Below are 14,724 nucleotides of genomic sequence, written 5' to 3'. Positions count from 1 at the left end.
TAAACTGTTAATGATTTATGAGAACGACAGGCCCTAGTCCTGTAAACCCATGTCAGCTACATTGGAGAAGGTTGCATAAAAACCGCGAGCAGAGTCTGTTTCCAGGGCTTGTGTGACACACTGTAGACTCACCGAGGGCATGGACACATAACGGGGGGGGGGGGGGACCTGTGATGGGGAAAATTATACAACCCCCCAAAACTGACTCACAGGAAATTAGAGAGATCGCCTATATCTCTCTTATTTCTTGGGAGACACAATGAAAATCTCCCTTTCTGTTCATTATGGAGTCTGGTTTATCCACCCACTTATCCATTTTCCATAGCGGTTTCTCCAGCGTAAGGTTTTGTCAGACCCAGGCAGCACAGGACATGAGACAGGGCTCAGGTCCGGTCCCTCCTTTAGTGTTCGTCTGCAGCCAAAACCGCTGTAGCTCTCAGCACAGGAATCGTGGACAGATTCACCTCTCTGTCACCGTGACGCCGTGGTGTGTAAGGTAATATCAGCGCGATACGGCAGTGTTTCCTCAGGCAGGTTAAAGATCCCGGACTTATTTAGACCAATAGAAGAAGAGCAGACAGATTCAGGACACTATAGTTTAAAAATACGCTGAATAGTCACTGGGGTCAATATTCATACTAGGAGAGTGAAGGATTCCTCACTATAAGTAACCGCTGCTGTGGCCATTTTTTTATTGTGCATGTAAATGACTGTTTATGGCAATTTAACAGATGTAAGGAATGGAGGCTGTGAATTCACAGGGGAAGCGAACCAAGTGTCCAGTGCCAGAATCCTTCCAGTGAGGACGAGGAGGAAGTCAGAGCACAAGGCCTGTTTCAAACTGTTTATAATTGACTTTAATTTACACACTGCAGGGCTGTGTGATCGCTGTGGGATTGTTCATATTTCCGTGGAAACTTTAAAATAAAAAAACAACCGGGGGGGGGGGGGGGGGGCTTCTCTGATCTCCCAAGGATGGGAATACAGGCTATTTACTGGCGTTACACGGCCTTCAGTGATCCTCCTGGTGAGCTGACAGAAGGACGCTGCCCAGAATTCGCTCCGTCTCAGCAGACTGAGCCCCAATCTGGGTCACCTGACCCCCCCCCCACACTTGTGCCAGTACAGCCTGTATGCAGGGCAGGGTGCTCCTTAAAATCATGAATTTCCAAGCATGTTTGAGGTTCCTGAAGCAGCTCGAATGGCTACAGCCCAGTTTATCCATCCTCCACCAGTAAAGCTAGTGAATCTCTCAGGTCATTCATTTCATTGTTATTTTTCTGGACTCATTTTCTTGATTCTTTTGTTAACTGTATTTCTTAATATTTGGTCCATCTATCCATCCATCTATCCATCTTCTGTAACTATTAGGGTCCTTAGCAATGACTCAAATTTTAAAATGGCCATTTTCCATACGCTCAACCGTTTATCTTGTGGCTCATGGTAAGTCATGCTGATTATCGTCATTATTCTCGTTACTTATTAATCTCTTGGATCTCCTTTCTTTCTGCAGTTTAGGTGCTTTCTACCGTATCTCTTAACATTTAGTCAATTTAACTAAAAAAAAATATCAAGCATCATAAAATTCGACCAAGTGAAACATCATGTAAATACTTGAAAATATGTGAAACTTAAAATTTGTGACAGAAGTTTTAAAAAGTTCTTATCGCACAGCTGCTACGTGTTTGTTATATAACGGTGTTTTTCGTGGCCTATTTTTAGTATAAAAGGAGCCAAGTGCGTGTGGAACAGTAGTGATGTGGTGAGCGCTGTCGCCTCACACCCTGGGGACCAGGCCTCAGGTCTCTGCCAGGGTTCCGTGTGTGTGTGTGTGTGTGTCTGCTCCCTATGTGGTTCATGTTAGGTAAAAAGTAAATAAGACACTGTGTACAAATTTGAAAGTATGTGAAACTGAAATTTATGACAAAAGGAAAGAACGACGAACGTTCTTATTATATGACGGCTATCTGAATGTTTTTAGTTTAAAGTGGCAAAGCTGGAGTGGGATGCTGTCTGTCTCCGGTGGTGCACGTTTGCCTTGCATGTCTGGGACCAGGGTTCCCAGACCCTGCCGTGCCGTGTGGAGTTTATGTGAGGGTCCATCCCCTCCTTGTCGAGGTGCAGTGGGAAGATGCTCCTGTAGAGGAGGCCACAGGATGCAGACCTGGATGCCGGCTCAGCAGGCTCCGTGCCCATGATCAGAAGGTTGCCAGTTTGAATCCCATGGCAGACGGAATTATACTGAACAAAAATATAAACGCAACACTCTTGTTTCTGCTCCCATTTTTCATGAGATGGACTTAAAGACCTACAATTCATTCCAGATACACAATATTACCATTTCTCTCAAACATTTCTCACAAATCAGTCTAAATGTGTGATAGTGAGCACTTCTGCTTTGCTGAGATAATCCATCCCACCTCACAGGTGTGCCACATCAAGATGCTGATCTGACATCATGGGTAGTGCACAGGTGTACCTTATACTGCCCAAAATAAAAGGCCACCCTGGAATGTGCAGTTTTTTGCTTTATTGGGGGTCTGGGGACTCAGAACCGGTCAGTATCTGGTGTGACCACCATTTGCCTCATGCAATGCAACACATCTTCTTCGCATAGAGTTTATCAGATTGTCAATTGTGGCCTGTGGAATGTTGGTCCACTCCTCTTCAATGGCTGTGCGAAGTTGTTGGATATTAGTGGGAACTGGTACACGCTGTCGTATACGCCAGTCAAGCACATCCCAAACATGCTCAACGGGTGACATGTCCGGTGAGTATGCTGGCCATGCAAGAACTGGGACATTTTCAGCTTCCAAGAACTGTGTACAGATCCTTGCAACATGGGGCCGTGCATTATCTGTCTGAGTGGCTGGTCTCAGACGATCTTGGAGGTGAACCTGCTGGATGTGGAGGTCCTGGGCTGGTGTGGTTACACGTGGTCTGCGGTTGTGAGGCCGGTTGGATGTACTGCCATATTCTCTGAAACGCCTTTGGAGACGGCTTATGGTTGAGAAATGAACATTCAATGCACGAGCAACAGATCTGGTTGACATTCCTGCTGTCAGCATGCCAATTGCACGCTCCCTCAATGCTTGTGGCATCTGTGGCATTTTGCTGTGAGACAAAACTGCACATTCCAGGGTGGCCTTTTATTGTGGGCAGTATAAGGTACACCTGTGCACTACCCATGATGTCAGATCAGCATCTTGATGTGGCACACCTGTGAGGTGGGATGGATTATCTCAGCAAAGCAGAAGTGCTCACTATCACACATTTAGACTGATTTGTGAGAAATGTTTGAGAGAAATGGTAATATTGTGTATCTGGAATGAATTGTAGATCTTTAAGTCCATCTCATGAAAAATGGGAGCAAAAACAAAAGTGTTGCGTTTATATTTTTGTTCAGTGTATGTTAGTGTTGAGCCATTGACCAAAGGCCCTTAAGTGCCTCATCTACTGCAGAGACACCATCTGATCGTGCTCCCTGATTCTCACATTATCTAAATAAATTACATTTAAAGAAATATGTAAGTTTAAGATGATAGTTTACCATTATGCTACATGCTACTATATAGGCCCTCAGCGATACCAGGGTTATGAGCTCACATGTTCAGTCCATCCGAAACACCGGTTTCACTGACAAGATTCCAAGATTCTCCACGCATCCCTGACCAGACCTGACCACATTAATTATTAAGTAAAGTCTGCCACCCAGCAGCAGGACGATTAAAATCACTCCCATATGCCACATCTAAGCCCCAGCAGACTTCCGGGAAACCCAGCATGACCGGAAGAGTGTGCTGGAACCATAGGGATACTTGCCCCAGCTGAAAGCTGATTGGCCCCTAGAGTGTCCCCTCCCCTGTCACTCACTGATTCAAAACTAATAAGTTTGGCTTCTACGGAGGGATTGTCCACCATGCCTCCTCTGTCAAGCCAAGACAGATGGCACATAGTGGACCAATATGAGGATATCAGCCACTGGCAGCCAGTCTCCTGTTGTCCCTTGTGGCATTAAAAACTGCAGACGTTGTACTGCAGCCAGTGGCAACAGAAGCCTGCATGTAACAGGATGCAAGCAAGCATCTGCACAGTGATTCCTTACAAAAAGGAAAATAAAGCAAAGCGAAGTTGAAAGAGGTACCTTGTCTACAAGCATTTAGCTCCTTTGCCCTCACAGGAGAGTAAGAGCAGATACAGACATAAAAGGAACGCAATCTCACGTCGCCATCGATTTCATCTCCAGGCCATCTCCCCCTGCCGACCGCCGACAGCATCTGCTCTCGGTCTACAGACTGCATCTCTGGGTTTGCATTCCTATATCTGTGTCTTTTAAAGAAAAGAGAGAGACAAACGCTTCCTTAGCGTCCGACGCACATCCTGCACTTCTCAGTAAGTCATTTTCACGTGCAGAGTCTCAGATTGTGGGAGGGGGGCAGAAGATAGAGCCACAATTATGGTATAGCGGTGGGGTCGATCTGTTACAGCATTTATGCCAAAACTGTGTTACTGTACCATTCCTGCTTTGCCATTAACTCCGGAATTACAAGCCGTGAAAACAGGCCCCAGATTTACTGACGCAGCACTACCAGTAGCAAAGGTATTGTTGTTTTCTGATAGATGCACATTATTCTATTTTACAGAAAAGTGTATAAATTGTGCGCATTGTTTGTGGTGTTTGTGTGTTCCTTATGCCTGGCTTGACTGCGTAATAACAATCAGGAGGTTTCCCGCCACAATGGAAGCCTCGCTGGCTTGATGTGCCCTTTAATAAGTCTTAATCAATGGCTCAGTTGTATTACAGTTATTTCGCCATGGGCGAGTGCGATGAAGCAAGAAAATAATGTGGACAATAAGTCATTTCCACCAGTTTTATCGTCAGCAGGCTTCTGAATGCTGCAGTTCTGATGCAGAATTGTGATGTGTTGGGGAAATGGTGTCAGAATAATTGAGAGAGATGGATCTGTAAGGCTTCTTAACTGTCAAGGCGCAACTCAGGCTAACATGTCCCGTTACTTTCAGGCAGCGCGTACATGCGACGCACATGAGTCAGAAGATGGACAAGAAAAAGGGTAAGATGACCGCAGATGCTGTCTGAGATCGTGAACGAATGATACCTCCTACCTTTTAGTCAACAAATGTTACACCTGCCACATTTGAAGACATATAAGCATTAAAGACAGATGGCGGATCATTTTTTTTTTGCCCATCACAAACAGTAGTGTAGAGTTACGTGTTTTGTACGCGAAAGCAAATATTAAAATGAGCTGATTTCTCAATTTCAGAGAACGGCTTTTCCTTAAAGAGCTCTCAGGCCGGCGGCACCAGGAAGCAGCTGCCCTACACTGTGGAGACACCCTATGGGTACCAGCTGGACCTGGACTTCCTCAAATACGTGGAGGACATAGAGAGGGGCAAGACCATTAAAAAGATCCACATACATCGGAGAAACAAGGGGCCCAAGTTCAGCACACTGCCCCGTAACTTCAGCCTTCCTGCCACTAGCTACCAGTCTGGCTCCCAGCATGATGTGTGGGCATCCTCCACCTGCCTTGGGTCCGGTGGCAGGACCAAGGTTATGGAGGTCCAGCAGCTCTTTGACTTCCAGGCTTCTGACAGCAGATCTGCAGCCTTCCCAAAGGCAGGAAGGACTGGGCACGCTTCCAGGAAGCCAATGGATGATGCCAGCATCAGAGCCTTTGATGAGCAGCCCCCGGGCATTCCCGTAAGACCACACCTGCTGAGAGCATCCAGCATGCCTGCTACTGTCCTTCAGAGAAAGAACTCGGAGCTGGATGATCAAGAGCTCCAGGCTGCCTGGGAGCCCAGTGAGGAAAACAGCTCCTCCGAGAATGTGTTTTGCTCCAGCACTGCAGGAGACGGCAGGAGTCCTTCGCAGCAGGTTAACGTTAAACTTCAGCAGCTACACATAGCCCTGAAAAGGATCAGAGAACTTGAGGAAGAAGTCCAAACCATCCCTGAACTGAAAGCCCAGATCCGTGCGCTTAAAGAAGAGAACGATCAGTGCCTTCTGACACTCTCCCAGAAGATGCCACGTGTGACACCCGATTCCCAAAAACGGGCTGCTGAGGCTAGCAAGGCGTCCAGCGGGACAGGCAGCGTTGTAGCACAATTGGTTTCTCCTTCAGCATTCCAGGAAACTGATCACCAATGTTCAGAATCCACGCAGCAGGTACAAGACCATCACGAGACATCGTGTAAGGATTCTTCAGCAGAAGCAGCAAAGCTATTAGACGCAAGAGTAGAAACCCAAGCAGAACAGCGGGAAGAAGCAGGAGACACGGTTAAGTTACAGGAAGCGACTGCAGCTGTGAAACTGGGCGGCAACATGGACCTGTTCACTACAGCATCACTGCAGGCAAAACTTGTAGCTCTTGAGCTGAAGTTTGCCGAATCCAGCATGGAGCTTCAGAGAGTCAATGCTCTATTAAGGGATCAAATGGAGGAGAACAGGCTGATGAAAGAGCGGCTAAAGCAGAAAGAGGAGAAGAAGCTGGAGAAAGAAGAACGAGACCAGAAATCGGGCGACTCTGTGGAGACAAAGCTGCCGTCAGATTATTTTCACACCAGTGAGGCACCAAGGAGCACAAATGTAGAATGTGAGGCTACATCTGAAAAAAGGGCTTCCATTGAGGTAGAGGCTTGCTTGGGTGAAAGCTCTAACAAGCAGCTCGAAGACCTGAAGACGACCAGCACACAGACAGACCCAACCAAAACTCAAGATGCAGGTGTACTGGTGAATGTTGCCACGGCTGAGAAACTTGTGGAAGCCACCGTTGCCATGTGTGACATAGCAGTCAACACGGATTCTGGGGGGAAATCATCAAGTGGGCTTGCTGCAGAAGACGTGAGGTCAGAGGCAGTGGAGGCGGCCCCTCTGGAAGCTGCATCTCAGCCTGAGGCGAACCCAGAGTGTGCGAGCAAAGATCATGAAGAGGAGGCCCAACCTCAGGGAGAGAGTGAAGCGGAGGCCGTGGAAGCCACCATCAGCCAATACCTCAGCAAGATGCAGGAACTCCTGGAGGAGCAATGGGCCTGCCTGCCCAGTGGGCCCTCAGAAAGCATCCCCAAAGACCTGACCTCAAAAATCAGCTCCATCCACACCGAGCTCGTCAGCACAGTCAGTGCCCTCTCCTCCATCTGCTGTACGTCAGAACAGACTGCAGCACCCACAAAGGACGGAGGTACGGTTCCTCCAATTGCCAGCTGATTCTCAACACTGTGCAGAACAGACGCAGATCTGTCAAACCCCAAGCAACTCCATCAAACAGATGTTACTCTGCTTGGGTCAGGCAGATCGAGCTTCTCTTAGCAGGTGCCTCAGTGATTCCAAAGCCTATTGATTTATGATCACAAGGGTAGCAACATATGTTACAGTGTGGTATAAGTTACATTTTCATAGAGCTCCCAGCCATAAATCAAATGTGCTGTTTTCCCAGCCTTGAATTTTGTGCTCTTATCTCAATCAAACAGAACTCGGGCTCCGATTTCAAAGGCACATTATGTAACAATTAGATTATGAAATCCTGCACATTACATCTTAAATTCCATTAGTCTGGAACGCTTAGGTCAAATTACAGTCCTAATTAAAAGTAGAATCCATTTCCTTGTCTGCAACCGCAGAATTGTAGCAGTTTCCAGTTTTTAGAATAAAATTACTTTAACATAAACCATGATTCCTGCCTGTTACCTGCATTTTAAACAGATTTTGTTACTCTCTCTCTCTCTGAAAAGCACAGTGAGCCCTTAAACTATTTACTCAAACAGGGGATGAGTTCTGAGTAGGAGTGGGCGGTACACCGCTATCATATTTATTATTGTGCGCTATAATACGGATTTGCACTATACACTTATTACCGCGGTAATTCAACAGCCCAATTATACGACAGCCTATTAATAAAAATAAAAGCATTTTATTTTCTTCCAAGCTTCAGTTGTTAAAGTGAATCAGAATGATTAACTCCTTTAACCGCCCTAGCGAGACGTACTTCACTGTATGCAGCAAGAGATGCCGGACGTTAGCGGGTGTTTCACTTAGTCTAACCGGTGCAGGAGAATTGTAATACATACAGTAATGTATATGTGATGGACAGCTATCGAAGTACGCCCAAATTGACTTGCGTGTGGTGGTCCTGATCCCTTAATACGAACGCAAGTCAACACTGGGTTGTATTAAAAAAAAAAAAGTAATAAGTGATATTCGGTCAATAACCTCCTCATTTCCGAGAATTCCTGCTCCAGGCTTCCAGAAACAATCACCGTCACGCCGATCGCTGTAATGCATCACGCACTTTTGCTCTGTGTACTGGAGGAGAGGCCCAGGCTAAATCGAAGGTGTGGGGCAGCGTGCTCAGCGGGAATCTCCTCCAGGGTTCACACCCAGCTGCTCCATTACCTGCATCCTCCCTGCTTCAGCCCTCAGGTCGATAATGAAGAAGAAGAGCAGCGCCGAGCGTCTGGGGAACAGGGGCACCAAGAAGAACCTGAAGTTCGTTGGCGTCAATGGGGGGTAAGAGGGCCCACGTACACCGTCCATCTACAACACGACGTTGCATATCATGTGTACATCGGCCCGCAGAAATCCTGCTTAAGCACTATTCCTGAGGCAGCATCAAGGGAACCTCAACCTACAACCGTATCTCAATCAGCAGACGGAGGCTCCAGGCCATCGCCACACAACCCTGGGAATCTAGAAGAGTTTCATTCCTCTACATAATATGCCTCTATTCCACTTAACATCTGGATTTCACCTTCAGGCAGATCTCAGAACTTGACACCAATATTTCAAAAGAAATATACAGCCTGATATCAGCATGCAGTGAAAAACTGCCTTCATAATTTATATGACTGATAATTTGTATTAGTTTGACATCTAGGCACCATCCACCACTCGCCAAGGTTGACAATGGGAACCTGTCAAATTCCTACTATAAAAATACCAGGCTGTCAAATGGAGTTATGCGGCGAGATAGTGCCAGAGAGGCTTGGGGGAGTCTGTTGAAAGAGTTCCGATATCCTATAATTATGTGGGATTTTACCCCACCTCTCCTGGCTTTGGGAATCAGGAGGGTGACATGATTCTGACGTCAGCTCCATGTACTTCACAGTAAATATCTCAAACACGCAGGAGCCGCTCACGCCACGCTCCATTTTCACGCTCCATGTTCACGACCTTCAGCACAAGCAGGTACTACACAGAGCACTGTTTCCCAACCCAGTCTTCGGGGAACCCCAGTCAGTCCGCCTTTTTGCTTCCTCTCAGCTCCCAGCGCACCAGTACCAGGTATTCGGTGTTCCTGATTGGCTCGGAGGAAGCAGAAACGTGGGCTGTCCGGGGTTCCCCGAGGACTGGGTTAGGAAACACTGACAGAGTATTGATCCACTTGTAGCCTTGGTTCTCTGGCTGGTATGTTCTGTTTATTAGTCTGTGTCCATGTGTCTATCTTTGGCCAGTACATCCTGCCAACATCCAGATATTGCTCCCTAGTAGAAAATTAACTGATTGAACTATTGCTTAAATTGTACTCCACTGATTTTGACTAGGGGCAGCATGGTGGTGCAGTGGTTAGCACTGTTGCCTCACACTATTGGGACCCGGGTTCGAGTCTCCACCTAGGTCACATGTGTGCAGAGTCTGCATGTTCTCCCCATGTCATAGTGGGGTTTCCTCCGGGTACTCCGGTTTCCCCCCACAGTCCAAAAACATGCTGAGGCTAATTGGAGTCACTAAAATTGCCCATAGGGATGCATGCGTGAGTGAATGGTGTGTGAGTATGCCCTGCGAGGGGCTGGCCCCCCCATCCTGGGTTGTTCCCTGCCTCGTGATCATTGCTTCCGGGATAGGCTCCGGCCCCCCCGCATCCCAGTAAGATAAGCGGTTTGGAAGATGGATGGATGGATGATTTTGACTATGGACCGATTGGTGAGTAATGTTGACCAGTTAATACCAGTGGAGTCCAACTAGTAAGTCTTTCTGTAATGAGTGCAGACAAACGCAGACAAGATTCCCTGTGCTTGAGAATTCTTGGAAGTGGAATTACTTTGTGCTAATTTTCTGTCCAGGTATGAGACGACGTCCAGCGAGGATTCAAGCGAGGAGGACAATGCGGAGGTGGACGTCTTCGAGTCTGAGGAGCAGAAAGAGATTGGTGATAAACAGGAGGAGGTCAGCAAGACAATGGAGCCCGACAATGCCATTACTCCCCCAGGACCCGACACGGGCTCCCAGACAAAGCAAGCGGGCCGGTAAGACAACAGAACCACACCCATCAGATAGCCCTTGGATGCTACGCTAACAAACAGGAACAGGGACTGCTATGCTAACATTTGCGCCAATGGTTGATTATTCTGCTACAATAACAAAGTAGGAAAGGGCACCTTTGCTGATGGACAGCTGCGCTGCCGCACTAATGGAACAGGAGGATAACATTGACGATAGCTACTAAAGTTCTCCCTGCTAATGGACGGCTATGCTGCTACTGCATCGAAGCGGCAAGGGGGCTATGCTATGCTGCTACGCTAACGGTGTCCAGTGGGCGGCATCAGGCCGAACAGCATCAAAGGGCAAAATAATTACAGCAGCCGGCATCCAGCTACTAATTGGAGTCTTTTGCACACAGCTACACTAGCTATGTGAAGTAAATGTTAGTAATCATTTCACTTAGGAAAATTCACCTACATATATAGTACATAGCTGTACAAAGTTTAAATCATGACATTAACCTTATTAGATTCTTATTGTTGGTGGTGCATCATGGGAAAAGGTGGCAGAGCAAGCTTTAATTGCTCAAATTTTCAGTCAGTATTGACACGTATTTGCTGGGAGACAGATAGACAGACAAGCAGGCAGGCAGGCAGACAGACAGACAGACAGACAGACGTGATCCCTCGCATGTCTGACATGGTTAGTGTATTTCTGACTGAGGTCTCTCTTCTTAGAAAAGTGATGGATGAGAAGTTCCTGGCAGCTTGTCGTCGCCTGACTGACCACCTGGAAGAGCTGGACTCCCCTGACGAAGAAATGGTACATGCTGATGCCTAACCATGTTATCGTTAGGATTAATGTCACTTTTGGGTTTGCACTGCAGCACAACTTACTGAAATAAGTCCGGGACAGCTGCTTTAGCTGTAAAGTACAGACCCAGTGTCCCTTCTGGGATTTGAAGTAACAAACCCTTGTTTATAAGTATTAAAACCTTAAACAAAAGGAGAACATCACAAGAATAAATCTTCTATTTGGTTTCGTAACAGAGAAATGATCGAAGATCAAATGGTGCTCCTCTTACCATCTTTGGATCAAATCGGTACCTCAGTATAAACCCAAACAGGGGGGTTATTAACTGCACCAGTGTAGAACACAAACACAGAAAACTTGATTAATTTTGCCACAGATGCATGCTGGGAAACTCGGGCAGTCTTCTCTCTTCTGTAATAATAAATTCCAGCTTCTCTATGATGTGCAAAATAATGTCAGGCATGCAGCACATTCATTCCCTTTTGCTGGAATTTCCTTAATATTCATTTATAAAAACAGACACTAGCGGAACTGTAAGGACTGCATCTCAAAGATGCAAATGAAGAACTGGCGAAAAAAGGCAGTTTGTGTTATAGAGGCACGGAAATGAAAACACTCTTTCCAAACATCATATTCTTTCCTCCATTTCCGGAGTAAGCAGGATTCTGGAACTGGTAATCAGCTTGATAAATAACTCCACAAAACTGATGATCCTAGAGTGTAAGCTAAACTCCAGGAACACATACTGAAAACAAAGTACGGCGTGGAAATTCAGTTAATTCAGGTTTAATAAAGATTAACCCTGTTGTGAGGATTCCATGCAAATTCATTGTTATTTTGACATATATGTTTTATGTGAGTTTGTCTTTCTGTGTGTCTGAATATTTCATATACCCTTAAAATTATTAGATCAAATATCATATCATCACAATAAATGTAATTCAGATTTTGGTAACTTACTTTTACCTGAGGATTTATCGAATGGTTAGTAAAATCAGATGGGAACAATTAAGCTAAACGAGAGACTGTCCGTGAGCATGCTCAGTGGCGTTCTGCTCTCTGCTGCCCTCCAGAGGGAAGTCCTGGCCACACTGTACAAGGAGTGGTTCCGCGTGTCCAGCCGCAGGGCGTCACGGGCAGACACAGTGGCCCTGTACCTAGGCCAGATTGGGGGGGCCACGCCCTCGCTGCTCCGCGTCATCGTCAACCTGGCCGACGGGAACGGGAACACCGCCCTGCATTACAGTGTATCCCACGGAAACTTCCACATCGTCAAGCTACTGCTGGACACAGGTGCCGCAGCCTCAGACCCCACCCTGCGCCCACCCGCCCGCCCGCTACCAGACCATGACACTGTGGGGCTTCTGTAAATCCATTGTGAAATACGTAGTCTGGGGGTTTAATAATTAACACAGATAGATAGAAATATAGCTAAATTAAATCATTAAGCCCCTGCTGTACAACAGCGTCACCCTTCTGGGATCAGAGCCTGCATTGCAACTTTTCAGTCACCTGCTCCCGGGAGTAATGCATGTGCAAAGATAAGAAGTCTTTTTACGCTCGTGTTAGCGATGTCAGAACGCTGCACCATTTGGCCCTAACTTCAATATTATTCAAATCTGCTTTTGAATATTCACGAAGGGGACTGTCCGTGGTTGCAGTGGTGTAAGAGTAGTAAGAGGCGGTGCGATCTGCTCTCACCAGGCCTGTGCGAGGTGAACCAGCAGAACGAGGCGGGCTACTCCGCCATCATGCTGGCCGCACTGGCTGTAGCCGACCTCCCCGAGGACGTGGGCGTGGCCATGCAGCTGATGGGACTGGGTGACGTCAACGCCCGCGCCGGCCAGGTACTCCCTGGGGACTCCCCACACGCATCACTCACGCACTAACGCGTGTCAGCTGGCAGCGAGGGCTAAACAATCACGCGGATGTTCTCACGCGTCAGGCGGAGCCCTGAAGCCTGACTGGAGGGCAGAATAAATGATAAACTGTCTGAACCACGTGCATCACTGCTCCTGTACATTACCCAGCAATCCTGATCGTCCCGCAGAGAAAGAACGTGACTGACATCCTCTGTGTGGCCGGTGTCCTGAGTGACACGTCAATGCCCCAATCAGCATTCAGCTTGTAGTGTAACAGAGAGCTACTGGCCCCTAGGTGGGCAGAGCATGTACCCAGTATAAGACAAATCCTTTACTTTACCTCTGCTGGCAGGGAGGACAGACAGCACTCATGCTGGCAGCGAGTCATGGGCGCGTGGCCATGGTACGCCCCCTGCTGGACTGTGGGGCAGACCCCAGCATGCGTGACCACAGCGGTGCCACTGCCCTCATGTGTGCCTGCGAGCAGGGGCACACGGACGTCGCCCGCGTGCTGCTGGAGTGTGCCCACTGTGATGTGGGAGTCACCGACGATGTGAGTCGCGTTGCACACACGCACGTGCACACACGCACGTGCACACACGCACCATGAACCTCAGGAGGAGGGGACATGCAAAGCAACATGAATGTGTTAGGGTAGGTATGTCCCTCAAATGTAAGTCCCACTACTGAAATATCCCAGATGCTGAAATGAATAAAACACAAACACGAAATGCAATTTTTGATCCTTGACATGCGCAAATGCCACCATCTTGTGGACAGAAACTCTTCTTTCTATAATTACACAAAGTGCAAACATTGCAGATAAATGTAAAGATTAAAACCTCAGTTTTACCTATATTTTATTCTATTTACTTCACGTCTACTTATTTATCTGTATTAATTTATGTTACATGCTTTCTGTGAATGTAAGCACTAATACCACCAAAACAAATTCCCAGTACATGCAGGTGTCCCTCACCAATAAGATGAATTCTGATTCTGGTCCTAACCCAAAGATAAATACCAGCCCCGCTTGTTCTTATTTTCACCTCTGTTGTCATCTGTCCGTCTCCCTCCCTCCGTGACTTCCTCAGGACGGCAACACTGCTCTCTCTTTGGCCACAAAGGCGTCCCACTCAGAGATTGTTGACCTTCTGCGATCCCACACAGTCAGCGAGGCCCTGGACACCAGCGTGCCCCACTGAACAGTCATCTCATTTTTACCCCATGGGATAACAAGGCCTCCATTCAGATCACATGGCACCCAAGGCCAGCATCCCTAACCATTAAAAAAACACAAATATCTGTGGACATTCTGCTTCAGTAATGTCCATCGGCTGTTGTCCAATGAGAAACGAGCTCTTGTATGCCAATCAAAAAACCAAAATAAGACAGACAAGCAGCTAGAGAGAGTTTAACAGTGTCAACAGTTTGTATTTGATGCTGCTGTGATACCGCAATTCAAGTTTTCTATGCCTGATAATAGATCATTAGTCACACACAATAACCTCCTTTCAGCACAATATTTCTGTTTTTGTAACTGTCCCTGTCTTTACAGGATATTTATTGTAAAATACTGTATATGCAAACAACCTAAAGGTTGCGGATGTTTATTATACATTACATTGCTATGGTTACTCCTCAATCATTTTCTTATGTCACAGAAAGCTATTATTTTGCACCGAGCGTTCTTTCTGTAACAGCTGTGCGGCAGATTAACAAGCGAGCGAGGAAACACATCGTTCCTGTCTGTTTTAAGGCCCACAATCACAAGTGCTTCCAGCAAGGGATTGAATAAAATCGGAGTCCAATTCTATGACTCTCCAA

General features: G+C 46.9%; 1 protein-coding gene across 6 annotated transcripts in view; it reads left to right on the top strand.

Moving 5' to 3' along the window:
* LOC125716444 (KN motif and ankyrin repeat domain-containing protein 4-like) overlaps positions 1 to 14,724 on the top strand; it is a 21,958-nt gene extending 7,234 nt beyond the window's left edge. For 2 of the 6 annotated variants that reach the window (XM_048988731.1, XM_048988732.1), the window contains exons 2-11: positions 4,247 to 4,392; positions 5,023 to 5,072; positions 5,286 to 7,205; positions 8,437 to 8,530; positions 10,084 to 10,266; positions 10,960 to 11,044; positions 12,109 to 12,328; positions 12,740 to 12,882; positions 13,250 to 13,450; positions 13,992 to 14,724. In XM_048988731.1, coding sequence (XP_048844688.1) covers positions 5,045 to 5,072; positions 5,286 to 7,205; positions 8,437 to 8,530; positions 10,084 to 10,266; positions 10,960 to 11,044; positions 12,109 to 12,328; positions 12,740 to 12,882; positions 13,250 to 13,450; positions 13,992 to 14,102 — 2,985 coding nt within the window. In that variant the 5' untranslated portion in view covers positions 4,247 to 4,392; positions 5,023 to 5,044 and the 3' untranslated portion in view covers positions 14,103 to 14,724. Of the gene's footprint in view, positions 1 to 4,246; positions 4,397 to 5,022; positions 5,073 to 5,285; positions 7,206 to 8,436; positions 8,531 to 10,083; positions 10,267 to 10,959; positions 11,045 to 12,108; positions 12,329 to 12,739; positions 12,883 to 13,249; positions 13,451 to 13,991 lie in introns of all 6 variants that reach the window. The other 4 variants (XM_048988729.1, XM_048988733.1, XM_048988730.1 and 1 more) reach the window with 3 other exon arrangements.

Source organism: Brienomyrus brachyistius, chromosome 21 (assembly GCF_023856365.1).
Source record: "Brienomyrus brachyistius isolate T26 chromosome 21, BBRACH_0.4, whole genome shotgun sequence".
Lineage (NCBI taxonomy): Eukaryota > Metazoa > Chordata > Actinopteri > Osteoglossiformes > Mormyridae > Brienomyrus > Brienomyrus brachyistius.
The sequence above is the reverse complement of the archived record's forward strand: the minus strand, read 5'-3'. Positions and strand labels throughout refer to the sequence as shown.